The 19,092-nt window shown below is 39.8% G+C and overlaps 1 protein-coding gene and 1 long non-coding RNA gene across 2 annotated transcripts in view; one reads left to right on the top strand and one right to left on the bottom strand.

The window, feature by feature from the left end:
* sox21a (SRY-box transcription factor 21a) overlaps positions 1-621 on the top strand; it is a 2,060-nt gene extending 1,439 nt beyond the window's left edge. The window contains exon 1 of the mRNA XM_027014305.3: positions 1-621. This exon is cut by the window's left edge and continues 1,439 nt beyond it. Within this exon, the coding sequence (XP_026870106.2) occupies positions 1-117 (117 nt within the window). The 3' untranslated portion in view covers positions 118-621.
* Positions 622-10,896: 10,275 nt separating this feature from the next.
* LOC145657097 (uncharacterized) lies at positions 10,897-12,976 on the bottom strand. The gene is made up of 3 exons (XR_014122954.1): positions 12,872-12,976; positions 12,183-12,257; positions 10,897-11,005 (listed from the first exon to the last, which is right to left on the bottom strand). It is a non-coding gene; the product is annotated as an uncharacterized LOC145657097 (long non-coding RNA).
* Between the last annotated feature and the right edge of the window lie 6,116 nt (positions 12,977-19,092).

Here is a 19,092-nt window from a genome sequence, read left to right as displayed (position 1 = left end):
TGTAATTGCCCAGGATGGACAGCCTCTGGACCTCATGCTCCTTTAGCTTATGTGTTTTTGCCTGGAATGGGAAAGGCTTTTCATGAACTTTACCCTGCGTACGCAGCGGCCTTATGATTTCCGCGGGGATGAGTACTCGTAATATTTTATGGCTTTTAATGTACTGTATGGACCCTTTTGCTAGCTAAGGCTATTGTCCGTTCCTCATCAAGTATCTGATGAAAAATTGTATATTTGTACAAATAAAACATCTGTAAGTAATATTACATCTCTGTCATTTCATAAAAACAATTATCCAGTTAAATAGCAAAGATATCACTATCTATATCCTATATATTGAAGTTATATCTCTGAAGTGATAAAGCCTTTCTGCACCCACCCCTCCAATTAGTCGATACAGTGGTAAAGTATTTTTTAATGCTACACAATTATCAAAGTGCCTACTTTCTTAAAAAAGATTTGACTCTCATATATTTGAAATTAGCTTAGCGCCACAGTTTAGAGACAGGTCAGCATCGGGTTGTTCTGTTCAATGGTCCCAACCACGACTCTACAGCCTTAATGTCCTTTCCAGTATTTGTGCTATGAACTGTACCCTGCAGTATTTGTAAAATGATGACAAAATAGAAACTAGTGTTTTGGAAAATACTTCTTAGATGGAATTTTCAAATTCTTCTGTCTTAAATCAATCTCTCTGAAACTGATTGTATTTATTTGGTTTACAAGCACTGAAATAATGATGCATTAAAAAGTTGCATTTGTTATATTTGTGTAAAGTCATATAAGATGATAAAACATAAAAGTGTTGTCAAATTTCTATCTGAACCATTTTTTTAATATGGAATTTAGAATACAAGCATACATCACCAAGATATAATCCAATTTTTATTGAGAACTATATCATGCGAAATTGTCTTATAAAGTGACGATATAAAATCTCTATCAAGCATCAATAATTTATTTAGAGGCAGGAGTTTAGCCTGATTTAGGAACACTAACACCTAAGAGTTGCTTGCAGCACTCTAACCTTGCTAATATTGTTTATGTTATTTATGATGTAATCTGGACAATTACTGCATTCAGACTGACTATGAGAAAAAGGTAATTAATAAGATAAGCTGTAAACATAATCAGATCCCTCACAGGTGAACAACAGTGGGATGTCCTTTGGTAAGCTTCACTGATTATATACCATGTCTATCATTTGTCATAGTACTTGAAAAAGAAACTTTAGAGGGTGCTGGCTTGTTGGGCCTTGGAAGCTGGAGGCTTCGGTCAGAGAGCAGGGCTCGGAGAGATAGTTAGCTGTCCATAGCATGCTCCCGAAACTTAAAAACGAGACCTATTGATAAAAGCCCCAATGCAGGACCTGTCAGGAGGTTACTGTTGATACTGCCCCCATACTGGAATGAACAGTTGAATACTAGCCCTGCTTTATCACTGTGATACACAAGGTGATACACCAGGACTCTTCAGTAGAATCTATAGACTCAGGAGACAACATTTCTATATAGCCTGCCTGCTCTAGTTTCTTTACCTCTTGATAGTAAGCTTCAGCTCGATGAGCATCTCTAGCTAGGCATCACTCCGTGCTCCATAATAAGGAGAGGCAAGCAGTTACAGGTGCTTGAGGGAGTGGCTAGTCTGAGTCGCAGCAGAGATGTCACATACCTTTTAGCTCCATCCATCTCTAATTGTGTAGTTTGGTGCTCCAACAGTGCTAGAGCTTGCTGATCTAACTTTGAACGCATTACCTCTTTGCCATTGACATAAGGCAATGTGTCTACCTGCCACAGCCTCTCCACATGACGCATGAGATTGGAGGCAGGACGAGTGACTGTGGTAAAGAGGCACAGTTGATCTCCCATAAACAGGTGAATCAAGTTTGCAGGGACCTGCAGGGCCCACCGAGGGGTGTACAGATTGATACAAGGCTTGCCGGTGGACCAGCTCTTATAGGCAGAGGAGGAAGGAGTAAAAGGGGGAAATATGAACCTATTAGTACTGAAGGGTGTACTCTACAGATGAAAGAGGTAAGCCCTATAGATGTTGATACTTTGCAGTCAGTGCCCTAATTGGGTAGCTATGCTCTGACAGACCAAGTTCATCTGCAGTGAATGCATGATGGATTCTGAACCTCTTGGCTAGATTGTGAGCAGGGGATATGTCAAAGGAGACTGATGCACCTTGAAGCCCTATGATGTCATGTGGGACTGTTCTTCATGCGAGGGTTTCTGGGTCTTTCTCCAGTCCCAGGTGCTGAACAGCAGGTGAAAGGATCAGGGTCTGTTGTGAACCATCATCCAGTACTACATTATCCTCCAGTGACTGATCACCACCATGCAGATTAACTTTGACCACCTTTAACATGACATAACAGATAAGTTCTATCTGTTTCAGTTTGAAGTATGCCTTGGATAAGGCAGTACTCTACAAATCCAGCACAATAGTTTACAGGGAGCCTACTGAGAAGCCTATCCACACGTGAGCCACATTTTAGCTCATAACCATTTTCACCCTCTAAAGAATGGAGCATCCTAACTAAAGCGTGCACTGATAAAGCAAAGCTATCAAAACCCTATGCATCAGCTATCCTAACAGGGGGAGCATTCATGATAGCACCTAATTCACTCTGAACAAGTTGATGTGGCTGCCCGTGTTTATCTTGGAGAGCCTGCATAGCTGTGGTGTATGGATTAGGATCATGCATTAGGATTTTGCTAGTTACAATCCTGTATGCACTTGGCAGCTTTAAGTGATCCAATATCACTTGATATTTAAATGGCTCTGTCAGAGGAAAGTGAGCACCCATAAGAGCACCCATAAGGTTGTCTAAACCAATTTTCAGTAAGGAGAAGTCAGATTCCTTACCACTGGCAAAGCTTGGCAGGGAGGGCTTGGGTATCCCAAAGGATGTAGCAATAAACAAATCCATTAGTTTGGTACTGGGCATTGTTGTCAGCCCTTGGCTAGGCTCTGATGGGCTTAACTCTAAGGTCAGGAAAAGTGGCTGAGGTTGAGGATAAAGGGTTGTCTGAGCAGGGATTGGAGGTCATACCTGCGGCTCAAGGGGTAGCTGTAGGGTTTGTTAGAGGAGGAGCCCATGGTGAAGGCATGTGGGGGTTGGTACTGCCAGTAGGCTGGAAACCAACAGCAGGTTTGGGCTTCAGATGCTGAGTTCTGTCTGCACTGGTGCACTGAGGAGATTGTTGGATTGGCAGACAGTGGCTGTTGTACTGTAGTTGATCATAGTAGATTAATGGGAGTCGTCTTACAGCTTTTGGCAGGAATTTCAGAGTTCAGAGGCTGAATATGGTGAATTGGTAATGTTGCTGCTTGAATCTCCTTGGGTGTGGAGTGCTGCGGGTAAGCATGGCTGTGCAACATTGTGTCTAGGACTATTCCACCATTTTTAGGTGTAGGGGTGCAGCTATTTAAGGGTTGGGGAGGAAGAGACTCGGAAACCTCCTTCACGTAGGCTACAGTGAGACGTGCCTTCTCCAGTTCTATCTCTTTCTCCTTCAATCGTCTCTGAAGGACTAATTGTTTAGTAAAGAACTCTTTGTTCCTATGAGCTGCGTGAACTTCATCTAGATAATGACTGTCTTTCCTTTTCTCTAATCAGTTCCTCTCTCTGATGTAGAGCTTTGCAGGCTTGATCATCTAGCAACTGACACTGTTTCTGCATTATACATTCTTCCGTGAACTGGCACTGTAACTCCGCCAGCTCAAGGTGTTTAATAGGCTCATCTAATTCGGTTGCTTGGACGTCACTTAGCACATCTGCTATGGAGCGACTACGAGTGGAATTTGCACTAACCTGCGACATTGGTTTAGTGCATCGGGACCCAAGACCAGTTCTAACTGAAAAGGAGACGCTTTGTGAAAGATGTGATAGTGTAGTGAGTTGTGTGTGATACTCAACGTCATAACCATCGAGGTAGGCTGGTGGATGTCTCTCCCAATGGATCTGTGACTGCGCTGAATGTACGACAGCACTTTCATGTTCAGTATCCATAGCCTCCACAGTCGCCACTAATCTGGCTCGAAGGACCATTAAAATTCTAGGGTGTGCCGGCTTGGTGGGCTGGAGGCTCTGGTCAGAGAGCAGGGTTCAGAGAGATAGTTAGCCAGCTGAAGTTTATTATACCATTTACCATTTGATTACAAATAATCAAAGATCATCAGCTCATGGCATCTGTCTATAATTGTGTAGTTTGGTGCTCCAACAGTGCTAGAGCTTGCTGATCTAACTTTGAACGCATTACCTCTTTGCCGTTGACATAAGGCAATATGATTCTGAACCTCTTGGCTGGATTGTGAGTGGGGGATATGTCAGAGGAGACTGATATGCCTTGAAGCCCTATGATATCATGTCTTACTATTCTTAATGCAAGGGTTTCTGGGTCTTTCTCCAGACCCAGGTGCTGAACAGCAGGTGAAAGGATCAGAATCTGTTCTGTACTGCATTAAATCAAGTACTCCAGTACTGCATTATCCTCCAGTGACTGATTAAATTATTAAATGTTAGATCCCTAAAATTTAAAGCACTCAGGATAAAAGAAATCCTCACAGATCATAGATTTAATGTACTCTGTTTAACAGAAACCTGGATCAAGCCATATGAGTACATAGCTGTTAAATGAGACGTGTCCTTCTGGCTACAGCTATGTACACCACCCTCGTCTTTCTGGCCATGGAGGCAGCCTTGCAGTTATTCTATACTGACACATTAGGCATAAACCAGAAAGCTGGTTTTGATTTTGAGTCCTTTAAAATTACTTGTACTAGCATAAACTAGCTATAAGCTATAAGAAGCCCACCCAGCCTCTTCCACTAATTAGTTTCTACAGGCCACCAAGACCCTATTCAGAAGTTATTAATGAGTTTGCACACACTCTGGTGGACATACGCTTGATTTAGTATTGACATACATTGTAAATATAAGGAACATAGTCATACTACCCCAGTCTGATGCCATCTCAGACCATTCCCAGACTTATCATTTGTCACTTGGATACCCCTTGGACGCTTAGAATCAGTAATTCACTGCACACTCAATGATGTTGCTCCACTTAAGAATAAAAAATTAGGGGCAAAAAATTAGTACCTGGGTATAATGATCACATTCACAATTTCAAACAGAACACTCAAAAGTTAGAACATAAATGGCACCTCCTTGAACAATGGCTACATACCTAAATCCTTCAAATTAGAAGTAATCAGACCACTTCAAAAAATCTAACCTCGATGTAAGCTGTCAAACTACAGGCCGGCCTCAAACCTTCCGTTTATTTTCAAGATCCTAGAAAAAGCTGTAGCTCAGCAGCTAAGCTCATACCTGAATCAGAACCTGATACATTAAGTCTTTCAGTCAGGGCATAGTGCAGAAACAGCACTGATTAAAGTATTTAAGGACCTGTTGTTGGCTTCTAACCAGGGTTATGTTTCTTTGCTTATATTGCTTGATTTGAGTGCAGCATTTGACACTGTAGATCAGAACATTTTTATATCTATCAATCAATCAGTGAATAAAAAGCAATAAATCATTTTGATGGAAGGTGTATTCCAGTCATGGAGGGGAGGGGATTTGGTGGGGTCCTTACATCATTTTGTCAGAATGTGTATTCCAGCCATGGTGGGGGCCTTACATTATTTTATCAGAATGGTGTATCCCAACCCATGTTAGGGAGGGGTTAGGGGCTTTGTTTGGGAGAAAAAAGGCAGGAAAATGTGAATTCTTTATATATTTTTTGTCAGAATGTGTATTCCAATATGGGTAGGGGAAGGAGTTGAGAGGAGGTGTGTCTTTCTGAGAGAATCAGCCAATGGGAGGGGACTGTGAGTGGTGAGTGAGAGAGAGACAGACTTGAGAATGTACACATGTTTGGGTATCAGTATGTGTCAGAGTGACCGGGGGAATGGAACAGAGTGGAACGGAGATTAAAGACTGGTATTCATTCATATTGGGTGGAGTGGATGATTGACAGCTGTCAATCAATCAGTGAAAAACAAGCAATAAATCATTTTGACAGAAGGTGTATACTATTCTCTCGCTCTCTCACAGTCACCTCAATCTGCTTTGGTGAAGAAATTGCTGAAATTTCATAAATACCCTCCCTAATCTTCATTCTACTCTGATAGTATTAGTCTTCTGTGGGTGTGATTTCATCTTCATGCCACTGACATATATATGCAAATGTGTACATATAATAATAAATAGCCTAGGATTGTGTTAGATAGTGATGATAAGTGTCATCTTGACAAGTGATTACAAGATATCATATATGTAGTTTTTTTTATTTTTCTTACAAACCTCAAATTTTTATTACATAAAAACCAGGCATAGTGCTTAATAATTATGAATGAGTGAGGAATATTCTTAGAAAGCCCATGTGTAGTCATGTTTACTCTGCAGCACTGTAAGAGATGACACTGCAGGAGGTGGATACTGCAGGCTGCTATAGTGAGACTTTATTGAACATCCAGTTTGATGGGTTTGACTGCCCCCATGTGGCAAAGTCAGGACCTTACCAGCCAAGTAGGTTTTTTTTTTAAAATTAATTTATTGCTAATTGTTTTTGGACCTATATTCAGAAAGCAATATACATGCTGTAACTATGGATGGAACCTGAGATATGACTTAATAACTGTGTTTTAGATATTACAGGATATGTATCAAATGTCATCAAAATTACTGTGACTACTCACTGGATTTCTCTCATGTTTGTATTATATCAAAGTTAATATACTGTTTAAATTAGGTGTCTTACCACTGATATATCTATATCTTTCATATCTATATATCATATAAACTTTGATACCACTTAAATTTGCATTATATTCTGTTTTCCTTTTTGCTATGCCATGTTACATTAGCACAATGTAAGATACAAAGGACACCTTGTATTATCATCTTACCAATCAATTTGCTAATTAATAATAATCATGCCCAAGGGCAAGCCGAAACCCATGAAATGTATCTGCACTATGCTCATGTGTGAGGCCCTTTGAACCTTCATTTATAAAAACATAATGTCTGTAAATTTTGCATACAGAGTGTAAAGTTTTGTATAGAGACAAACATTTCCAACAAATAACAAACCAGGATCCTTCTTTCATTTGCATACAATTAATTAAAGATGAATTAAACATTAAATTAGATGATGAACTAGGCATCTGCTCTTGAAATACCCCCATACTCTGTCCTTAGTTTTAGTTCCTGCTGCCCTGGAGCAGCTGCGGGGGGTTAAGTACTTCACGAAGCTTGATCTACACCTCATCAGGATTAGGGAGGGAAAATGGCCTCATCTTGGTAGCCTCTGTGTTTTAGTTCATTACTTACATCGATAAGATCTTGAGCTATTCACCTTCACTGGACCAGCATGTACATGACATATGCCAAGTCCTATATACTCTCCTACATGATGGCCTCCATTGCAAGTTGGAGAAGTACGAATTTCACCTCTGTGAGACGAATTTCCTTGGTTACGTCAAGGAGGCCTACATACAAATGCAAGCTGGTAAGGTGGAGGCAGTCACTGAGTGGCCCAGACCCCAGATGCGTGACAAACTGCAGTAAACATTGTTACATGAACAAAGTTTGAAAATTTTGGTACCAATTTTCATTACAGAAGTACTGTGTTTTTCATCACTACTAGTCCAGGGAATCAATTTTTTGCGTGATTTCCAACTTCTTGTCAGGCTGTGGGTCATACATATGACTACAATCACAAGGTGGACCAACATACCCTCAACAAATGTAGAACACCCAGAAAAGCCTCTTTGATAGCACACACCTGAACGCGGTTTAATGTTGTGTGTCTGTGTGTATTTAAACCACTCTTGGTGTGTGCATCATCGTTGGTCATTGTTTATGTTGCTGTAGTTAATGTTCACGTTGTTCATGCTAGTTATATGCGAGTTCATGTTCACCGTTCATGTTATGTGTGAGTGCCATCGTTGTATGCGTTGCATGTCATTAAAAGTCTGTTTCTGTTGAAGGATTCTGTACGTCCTGCTACGCGCCCTGCAGCACTCGGGCCACTACACCATGAAATTGCTTTGGACACAGTGAAGATCTGATAGTAAATATTACAACAGGGTCAGGTCATGACAGCTTAGGAAAGTTTATTAATGAATGTTAATTACACAGTTCTGTAAAATATGGATGAAATTAAATCAAACATTTAAATAATTCACTTTTATTTTTATGTAGCTAAACATTTTTATCATACCATCTTACGACAATGACAGCAGTTAATCATAAAAACAATATTTCTGCTTGAATTAGCTTGACACTTCTGCTTGAATTAGTGAAAAGAGAGGGAACTTGGAAATGGGTGCGAGGGAACTTGGATGGTACACTGACCATTGGGTAAGAGATCACGGAATTGAGTCAGATCAGTGTGGAAGTACTTCATTACTTTAAGAAACACAGGTGACCCTTTTCTTTCAGATACTGGAGAAGTGAGGAACGAAATAGTCATGTAGTTGAAGAGGACCTGGCTGTTACTTGCTATGGGTCTGATTTTGTAGGGAACTGGGTTTGGATCTGTGAGAATAGAATTTTAAACTGAGTCTGTATCTGCACCAAACAGGATTAAAGCATATATCTGCACTCTGTTAATATGCTTCTGTCTTCAGGTTTGAAGCTAGTATATGAGAGAATTGTGGAGGTGGCATCACAAGATGATTATATATATAACTATCGTCAGCAGGATTATACTTTTCAAAACTCAATCTGATTATAATCGGCGACCAGTTTGATCGTTGGTCATGCTGGTCAACTATCTTGTTCTTATCTTAAGTGTGACGTTTATACCTATATGCATACAAAATGTAAATTGACATAAATGACCCATCACCCATTCCACTTCCCTCCCATTGGCTGATTCTCTAAGAAGTTACACCTCCTCACAAGTCCTCCCCCCTACCATGCAGGAAAAAACTTTCTGACAGGGTCAGAAATACACTAGGCCAGAAATATCACATTTTGTCACCTTTTTTTTTTTTTACCCAACCACCCGGTCTGACCAGTCCTGTATAGTGTGTACCCCCGGTGTATGAGTAGGAATCATCGAATGAATTCTTTAATAGCAAAATATTAATACTATCAAATAATGTCAACAATCACCATATGTCCGTACGCAACTAAAAAAGTGATACGCTGCTATGGAAAGAATCAAGAAAATGGCATGGCGTGATTCAATTATCAAAAGATAATCGTAATGCGGGGTACATTTTTGATGCGGAAAAAGGCAAAGTAACGCTTTTCACGATCTCAGGGCTGGATGAGACCCATTGGACACGAGCTACAGAACAAGTGATGTTTGATCACTATGACTGGAAAGAGTTCTGAAGATGGCGCACAGAGTTTGACTACGTTAATGAAAAAGAGCTATGGGGTTCCGAGGGTGTTAGCGAACATGAATGGAAAAGCCAGAGACCTCCATACGGCACGTACAACGTTGTGGCGAAGATGATCTCCAAGAGTGAGGTAGACATTTGTTTCTCAGTGATTCATGGCCATAAACGTCATGAACCTAGAGCGGATATCGGGAGAGATTCAGTAATGAACTTTGGATGTGGCGACTTGTTACAGCTACAAAAGTATTTCAGCCTTATCGATATGTTATTTAAACAGTTGAAACATGTTTTGTTTAATGATTCTTTAAAAGTGAGGCTCTCTGATAAGTTTGAAGCGGACATTCGATACCCATACATAGAAGGTAGTGTCACGTGTCAAATTGAAACCGAGCCCGTTGTTGCTGCCGTGAGCAATAACCCCACCCCCACCCTGCACACCCCACCCATCTAATATAAATAGGGGGGCATGGACTCCCCGAAACATTACAGCTTGAAACGATGAGTCTAGAAACAGGTCTCATATTCTATACTCAAACAATGAACTCATATGACGATGAAACGGCACTTACAGGTGTGAATGACAATGAGAGCAGACCCTCTGAAACAAGCTTTTGTGAAAACATGAATAACAATGAAACTGATGGCTGCATCAACGCACCAGTGCTGGTGGTCGTTTGAGCTGTGATCGGGAATCTGATGTATAGAATTATTGATGAAGATATGAGAGAAAACTGTTATGGTTGTGCTATTGACCATCCTAGTCAGCATCAGCACACATGCCTGTACGATCCGGATGAATCCTATTTCAGCCTCAACGCACCTAAGATGATATAAAAAACTGTTCAAGCCGTGGTTCATACACACTCCAGCCAGAGCTTTGAAGCTGTGCGGCATTCAGATACCTCCATCCTCTAGCAAGATTCAGGCTATCACTGAGGTAGTGGTAACCGACTTGCAGGAGGAACAGAACATCAATTCCGCTCTCAAAGACTTCATAGAAAAAAACGATAGCGTGTGCAGGGAGCAGGTACACGACGACATCATGGACTACTGGAATCTGTACGAAAGCCTGAACCCTGGTGATCAGGTCATATGGGAAAACTCTTCGACACCTGCACCGGTCCTTCACCTGAAAAAAAAAGAGTGCTGAGGACGGAGTTGATCACGCTGTTCTGTAAAACCCTTGAAAATAGAGTCAGAAAAGTAAACATTACCGATAAGATCAAATCTGTATATAATTTCGAAAAGCTGATGTGTGTAGTACGTGAGTCTAACAGTCAGTGGAGTTCTCTAGTATCAGAAGCCAATAATACATGTTGTTTGAAAACCCCGATGAATGTAAAAACAGGCATCTAATATGTATATTCACCTATGTAATAGATGTATGTGTTTTGAAACTAAGTAACGATGAAAAGGTTGATGTATATAAAACCTTTGATTGCATGCTTTCATTTTTAGTTAAACGTAATGTAAACATAACCTCTTTTGCTGATAAGATGCTAATAAAACCATAATCCATTCTTGCACTCACTTCATTGTGTTTCAATCATTTTGCCATGACAATGTCTGCTGAAAAATATTTACTATACTCCTTCAAACCTCGGATCCTATGGAGGGGTTGAGAGTCTGCAAAGGTCTGTGGTGGATGAAATCAGTAAAAGGGTTGATGATAAGGAAATCAAAAACTGGTTAGTAGCTCAGGATGCGTACACACTACATAAATCAATCTCTGTGAAGTTTAAAAGAAACAGAGTCATTGTAAAAAACACAGATGAGCAATGGCAGGCCGATTTGGTGGACATGACCAACATAGCGGAACATAACAGGAACATGAAATTTATGCTAACGTGTATAGGTATCCTTTCCAAGTATGCTTGGGTACGTGTGATGACAAACAAGACAAGTGCCGAGGTTACCAAAGCCTTTGTTTCATTTCTAAAAGAAGGCAGAGTTCCTATAAAACTTCAGACTGATGAAGGGAAAGAATTTTTTAATAACAGCTTCAAAACATTAATGAAAAAACATAACGTCAATCACTTTGCTACCAGGACAGGACAAAAAGCACGGTTCAACAGGACGTTGAAAACCAGAATGTAGAAATACTTCACAGCTGTCAATATGAGAAAATACATCGATGTAGTACAGGACTTGGTTCATGCTTAAAACAACAGCTATCACAGCAGCATTAAAATAAAACCCATTGAAGTGAACGAAGGAAATTCCTTCAAGGTGTTTAAAACCTTGTATGGGTTGTTTCAACTGAAAAAGGTGGAAAAACTAAGATTGAAGTTTAGAGTCCGTGACACCGTCAGAATTTCACGATTAAAAAGACAGTTTGAGAAAGGGTACGAGCAGAACATTACGGATGAATATTTTACCATTTCTGAATGTCTAAGGAGAGACCCTCCTCTATATAAATTATGGGATTTTGATGGGGAAAATATAGATGGGACCTTTTATGAACAGGAGCTGCAGAAGATTATAGTGGGAAAAGACAAAGCCTTTAAAAAAGAAAAGATTCTATCTGAAAAAAACTAGGAACCAAAAAAATATGTGCTTGATCAAGTGGGTTGGGTGACCCGATAAATTTAACTCCTGGATTCTGGCCGAGGACGTCCTTAACATTGAGAAAGGTTAAAAGGAGGTGCTAAATCAAAATGAAATTATAATCTGATCACTATGGAGGAGAGCGGATTCTAAGTGATTCTACCGTGCAACACCTCCAAAGACATTTACCCCGATAAGATTTCATGCTACACAACCTAATTTTTGAAGCCTATAGAGTTGGTGGGAGGATGGGAGGTCACACTCACCGAGGTGCAATACCCACACACATGGTACTCGCTGAAGGAGTTGGACACGGAAAAGTGTCTTTTTTGTTAAACTCTCTGCAGAAGGAGAAAATGGTGTGGTATTTACATTTTATTTACAGAGCATCTGGTTAAGGAAATAAATAAGGAGATAAAAAGTTTAGATCTTGATATAAAAATAGAATATCAACCTGTGAAAAAAAAAATTCGTCTGATGACTAACAAACCCTATTCGCTATGGACTCAAGGAAACCTTTCACACATTCTGGGGCTGGATCATAAACCACTCACACGTGAGGAGCCAGAGGCACCGTTCCCCGCCGACATTCATGTGCGGTTTTACACCATGTTCATGTATACGGATATTATACAATATCAGAGAGTAGGGGACAGTTTTGTTCCTTTGCTGAGATGTGTACATATAACTGGGGAGAACAACGAAATCATCACTTTAATGTATGACAAGCCACACTACGTACCTGTTAGCAAATCTCTCATAAACAATATTACCATCGAGGTGAAATCTGATCAAAACATTCATATACCCTTTCTGTACGGGAAATTTGTGGCAAAGCTTTGCTTTATTTATTTGATTAAATAAATAATCATTTTAAAAAAATGATTGGCGCAAGTTACGTGAATCCTCAGGGCTATGTGGACTACTACAAGCACCAGGCGGGGAATGGACTTACCGGATTTGCAGGAACCCCGATGATGTATGGTTCCGGTCTCGGTGGTATATCCAAAGTGCTATAAAGGATGGCTGTATCATTATTAAAAGAGGTATCTCTATAGCAAAACCTCATTTAAAATCTGCCACAAAAGGGATTGTAAGTGATATGGTAAGTAACATCGTCACGCGTAAAACGAATGTGCAAGAGGGGTCAGGACTAGCAGCTATCGCTTACAAGAATGCTAAATGTCCTCCAGGAAAGCGTGCTGTATCCATAAATAAAAAATGCAACATCACCAAGAGTAAGGTCAGTGTGAAAAAGAACAGACAAAGAAGCAACAAGCATTCTTCATCCACTTCCTCTTACAAATGAAGAAGACAGAATATATTCTGTCGACCAAGTGCACCAAGTCGGAACTAAACATTTTCACATTACCTTATACCCAAACGAGTATCGAAAAGTACATAAACGTCGAAATCCCACCGCTTTCAACCATTACCGACAATTCTCCAAACAAATTTTATGTGGCAGGCAATGGTGATGATTATCTGGACTTGAATAACACTGTTTTGCACCTAAGATGTAAAATCACAAACCTCGACGGGAGTAACATTGCTAAGGTTGGCGTGGTAAACTATCCTATAGCGTCTCTATTTTCACAAGTTGATGTTATGTTGGGTGACTGTCTCATCAGCCAAGTGAGTAACACGTACCCCTACAGAGCCATCATCGAATGTCTTTTGAACTATAGTAGTGACACCCTGGAAACACAGTTTTCTGCCAGATTGTTTTACAAAGACATGTCAGGGCAAATGGAGGCGATGGACATGACAGGGCGTAACCCCAGACTCAGGGCCAGAGCCACTTTCAGCGCCGAAAGTAAAACCTTTGACTTGAACGGTCACATACACTCTGACATATTTTTTCAGGATAAACCTTTACTGAATGGCGTTGATATGAAAATTAAAATGCTGCGGAATGAAGATGAATTTTGTCTAATGAAAGAAGGAGCTGGGGATTATGTTCTAAAAATACTCACGGCTTCCCTGTTTATGAAAAAAGTAACCATTTCACCAGCTGTCAAATTAGGTTATGCACAAGGCATTTTAAGCACAACTGCCATATACCCCATCGACAGAGTTTGCATGAAAACCTTCAGTTTGCCATCTGGGAGTCATGTGTGCACCCAAGAAAACCTCTTCCTCTGACCGCTCCCTAAAACTTTCATTATCAGGATGGTTGACAATGAGGCTTACAGCGGAGCCTACCATAAAAACCCTTTTAATTTTAGACACTACAACACAGAGTTTATCGCTCTCTATGTCGATGGAACACAGCATCTTGCAAAACCGTATCAACCCAATTTTCAGTCCGGGAACGTATTCATAAATTCTAGCTTAAGGAAAACAACTTAAAGATCAGGCTATGTCCATCAATTGGCAAGAATATGCTGCTGGATATACCCTTATAGCTTTTAATCTATCCCCAGATGATGATTGCGGGCAGCATTTGTCATTAATAAAGTTGGGTAATATGAGACTGGAACTCAGATTTAAAGACCCGCTCCAGAGGATCATAAATCTCATTATCTATGCCAATTCTGATAGTATTTTGGAAATTAACAATTGCTGCAACATGCTCATCGATTATCAATAAAGTAAATAACATGAACACCAGAGAATTCACGAATGTAATGAGAAGCTGTCGTGATCTGGAGAGGATCTTTTGCTATGTGGTTCCATGTGACCAGCTGCCTAGGGTTAAGCTGAGATGATTCCCTGCTCTGTACATAGTGAACACTCACAATAGTCACATGCCTGGGGAACACTGGTTAGTCCTGCATCTCAACAACAAAACCTCAGGAGAATGTTTCGATTCGTACAGAAACCCAACAAACTACGAACTATTCCCTCATTTTATTTATTCATTTATGAAAAAGAACTGTAAACAAATAAAACATAACTCTAAACAAGTTCAGAGTTTTGATTCTGTTTGTTGTGGGCAACATTGTGTATTTTTTGTGTCAAAGGGCTAAATGACGATCTTTTAATCAGATTATATCGATGTATACCGATGATTTAAAACGAAACGATAAAGCGTTATTATCTTATGTGAAAAACATGTATCCTAGAATAAATATGAACTGTACCTTTAATTGCATGCAACGTGCTAATACTTGTGAAAAGTTTAATTTACGGATGTAATGTGTATGTGTGAAATAACAGACTCGTGATGAGTAAATTGTCTTTTGTAATTACATTTATTATTTAATACAGATTTTCGTTATAATAATATTAATTGTGTTTTTGTATTTAATCAAATTTCAACCAAGTGGAAAGCGGAAACAGAAGGTCTGAGAATTGAAGAAGAATCTTCGCTATCGAATGACGAGGGAGTAGCAGGTGAAACAACCGGTGAATACAATGATCTTGATGTTTTAATGTCTGTTTTCAACGAACAACATCATTAGGAATGGTTGAATACGGATTATTTAATTTGGCTACGGAATGGAGTATTTCGTACCACCCTAAAGGTCGTCGGTCATCAGATATCTTTTGGGTCGTGGTTAAGTTTTTAATCAACTCCAACATGTGCGATCCTTTAACGGTTATTGCTTTGAAAATAAACTCTCCTTCATCCTGCCACGATGCTACATCACCGGATTTTGCAATTTTGTCCATGATGTAGGAAGCATTTATTTTAGCTCTCGTAGGGACATTACCTATATCCTCTTTAGCGATTTCATGCTCAACCATTCGACCGGCTTCTTCGTTTACCTCAGTCACCGGCTTATTTTCACGTTCAACGGGCAGGGTTAGGGTCACTCGAGCCATCTCTTCTTCTCCGCTTTTAACTATATTTAAAAAGCTTTGCAACACTGATGCATAAAGTTTAGCCTTTTCATAAGGGTCCAAGTTAGTCTAGTTTAAAATGTGTCGCATCACTTTGTCTAGGTCGTTTTTCACGGTCTGTCTTAAATTTGTTTTATCGAAAACGGTGTTTCTAAGTTTTTCCATCTGATGATGCGGTAGCAAATACATCTTCTCTGCTTATCCATTTTAATCTTTTCGCGATGCTATCAAACTGCTAATAAAGGGTACGGCTACGCTAAGCAAGGATAAGAGGAAACATCCGGACTGATTAATAGCTTTTCTCTTTGTATCTATAGACATTCTTTGATTAGCAAACAGTTTTATCCACTTTTTATGTCTTTTCAAAAGCCGATACTGACGAGCCGTCAGAGGGATGTTACCACGGAGTAGATTAAAAGCCAATACGGAAATGGAAAGTATGAGATCCGCCGACACCTTGCTTAATATAACCTTCCTCTGCCGGGGGGGTGGGGGTTTGGGGGGGGTGACTTATAAAGGGTATTCAGCATCGTTAGATTTGACTTTAGTGATGTAGACATTTTTATTTATTTATTTTCCAATATTTTAAAGCTTTTTTTTCTTAGAAACATACACCGCAGGGGTCTCCCAGGATAATGTGCTTGACCTAAGATGACGGTCTTCTGACATCTGAGCTTTCAAGTCTACAAATAAATACCCGTAAGGTCTAGAGGTGGCATCTTGAAAACATTCCACAAAATATTTGGCATTTCCCGGATACATCTGACGAGCCAATACGCTAACCTGTGACTGGTCTCTGGGGCTCTTAAATAAAATAATGTAGTTTGCATTCAGGTTGATAGTTCTGCTGGTCTTTCCCTGAAAAAAATAAAAAAACAAAAAAATAGATTCTGTACCAAATACAATACACTCAGGTTCCTGTGATGAGTATATTCTGTAAACGCCTTTTCTACTTCTTCGTTCTTACTGGCGTTATTCAACAAATCGTCTAGAATTAGGTTAGTCTTGCTGAGGGGAAACAGTTCATCATCACACAAAGATTCTGGTATTCCCTGAACAAAATTAATGTTTATTTTGTTCATCAGCTCATCCTACAGAGATTGCCAACACGTATAACACCATACAATGTTATCAGGAACTTTAGACAATGTCTAATTACAATTTTGAAGTAATGTTTTGATGAAAAAAGCTTTTCTGCTAATGCTAGGACCACAAACAATAGATAAATTTTGGTATTTGCATTCTAGCATCAAAGCAATGAGTTACAGACATTTTACAATAACACTAAAAAATACAAATCCTATATACAATCAGATTCTTAATACCAGTATGGCAGAGTCCTGAAATCAGGCAACAAAACACATTTGTCATAAACAATCCTGAATCTTTTCATTTGTGATTTGTTTTTCAAGAGAAAGCCCTTTTTATCTCTCATGATTTGATTGTGGGTGGGCATAAGTATTCTAGTCTGATCACCGTTTTTCACACTGATCACATATTTTTCACACCAGTTCTGTCAGAGATTTCAGGTTTACGAGTTTAGCATTTGAATAGTTTAAAATGGTACCCTTGGCTTTCATTATGGTTTTACCTTTGAGAGTCCTATACCTGTATGTTTTAGGTCCTGAGCTGACAAATTCTACAATCTTGTCACCACAGTCCAACTCACTTGTAAGACCCCCCCCCCAGGTAATTGCCCAAAGGTGGTATCCAATCACCTTGATGACTTTTGAAGATGATGCTATTTGTGTCTGTTTACAAGCAACGGTCTTGTGAATGATCTATCAAATTGTACAGCTCGAGCCTAGCATACGCAGTTGTAAAAATACCTGTGAAAATGTTAGCGTACCCCGGTTTATAGCACCTGATGTCCTTGTGATGCCACTGCACCATTGCCACCTCGTCATTCAGAAAAGAGAAATGACTTACATCGTACAGGTTTGAGAACATGCACTCTAAAAACTCATCAAGATCTCTGATCAAAACCGTGTTTGACCTGTCTGGTTTTTGACACATCTTACCCTACAAAGAAATCATCACAAGTTTAGCTATGGACCTCTTGGCTGGGTTGACTGAAATTTTCAATTCCTCCAGCTTAACCCCTTTGTTCTCATATTTTTGAACGTACTCCTTTTTTGTGGTTTCATCAACCACCCAGGAAGGGTAACCTGAGCTCTCTTGTTTGGTTTTCAAAAACATTTTAACGTATTCTGAAAACAGCTCATTTGTTCTATTAGGAAAGTGCCAAATCTCAAATACTTTCATCACTCTGTACTCTTTCTGTAGGGCCGTCATCAGCTCCACACTGCACCAAGCACTTGTCAGGGCCCTCTCATTATCCCCATGATCACAGCTACGCTGTTGTTGCTCAGTGCAGGTTCTACAGAGAGGAAACAAGAGTTTCTTCTTTACCCGGTAGGGAAGAACAGGAGCCCACAACCTTTACCTTGATGATGCCGAAGTAGTTTTCCAATGACCCAAAGTCATGATAAAGGATAATGGGGTGACCAATGAGGTACATTTTTACCTTATTCACATAAGGGTAGAGGGAGGTAAAGTTGTAGTAATTCTTTCACCTGGATTCTTTCACCAGGTTGAGCTGTGTAATAGAGCTGTAGGGCATTGGTACGACCCCCAAACAGAGCATGCCGAGTATTCAAGCACTCTGGAAAGTCAAAGGTTTTGAGAAACTTTTTTACATCTTCATCAATCTTTTTCATGTCATTCCATTCATGTTCCCACAAGATGGTGACAGACAATTTGTGAATACACTGCAGCATCTGAATTTTATTAAGACTGTTCTGACAAACATCTCTGAAGGTTTCTGAGGCGTTACTTAAAGGGTGTGGCATGCATGATGGAAAGCATGTATCACATCCGTGATAAAAGCAGCTGAGAAACTCGAACGCTTTGTGCGTTTTACCATCAAAGTAACCATCTACAAAATAATTTCTGATCTTGGCTTCCCCATTGTTAAGTGCACGTTGAATGGGTATGTTCTGTTTGTCTGAGACATACTCCAGCCATTGAATAGATGGCGTCGAGAAAGATTTCTGACAGTTGATGTAATTATCTAGGGGAGGGATGGCCAAATTGTTTTCGGGCAGGAACATGGTGCGGAATATTTTCTTGCATACAGATGCTATAGTAATCGACTTGAACGGGTCAACGCCTGTGACTCTCAGAATCTCACTCCTGAAAATTTTACACCCTGTTTTCAAAATCTTTACATCTTTACAGCAGTATTCTTTAATCTCTTTTCTGAAATCAAAGACTTTATCAGTGACCGTTTCATACCAATCATAGAAATCTTGCCTCTCTTTGGGCTTCATCATATCCACACCATAAAACTCAGGCTGAGGCTACGACCCCACATAGTTCTGATTC

The sequence above is a fragment of the Electrophorus electricus genome, chromosome 3 (genome assembly GCF_041902795.1).
Source record: "Electrophorus electricus isolate QZ-2024a chromosome 3, ASM4190279v1, whole genome shotgun sequence".
NCBI lineage: Eukaryota > Metazoa > Chordata > Actinopteri > Gymnotiformes > Gymnotidae > Electrophorus > Electrophorus electricus.
This window is presented reverse-complemented; position numbering and strand designations above follow the sequence as displayed.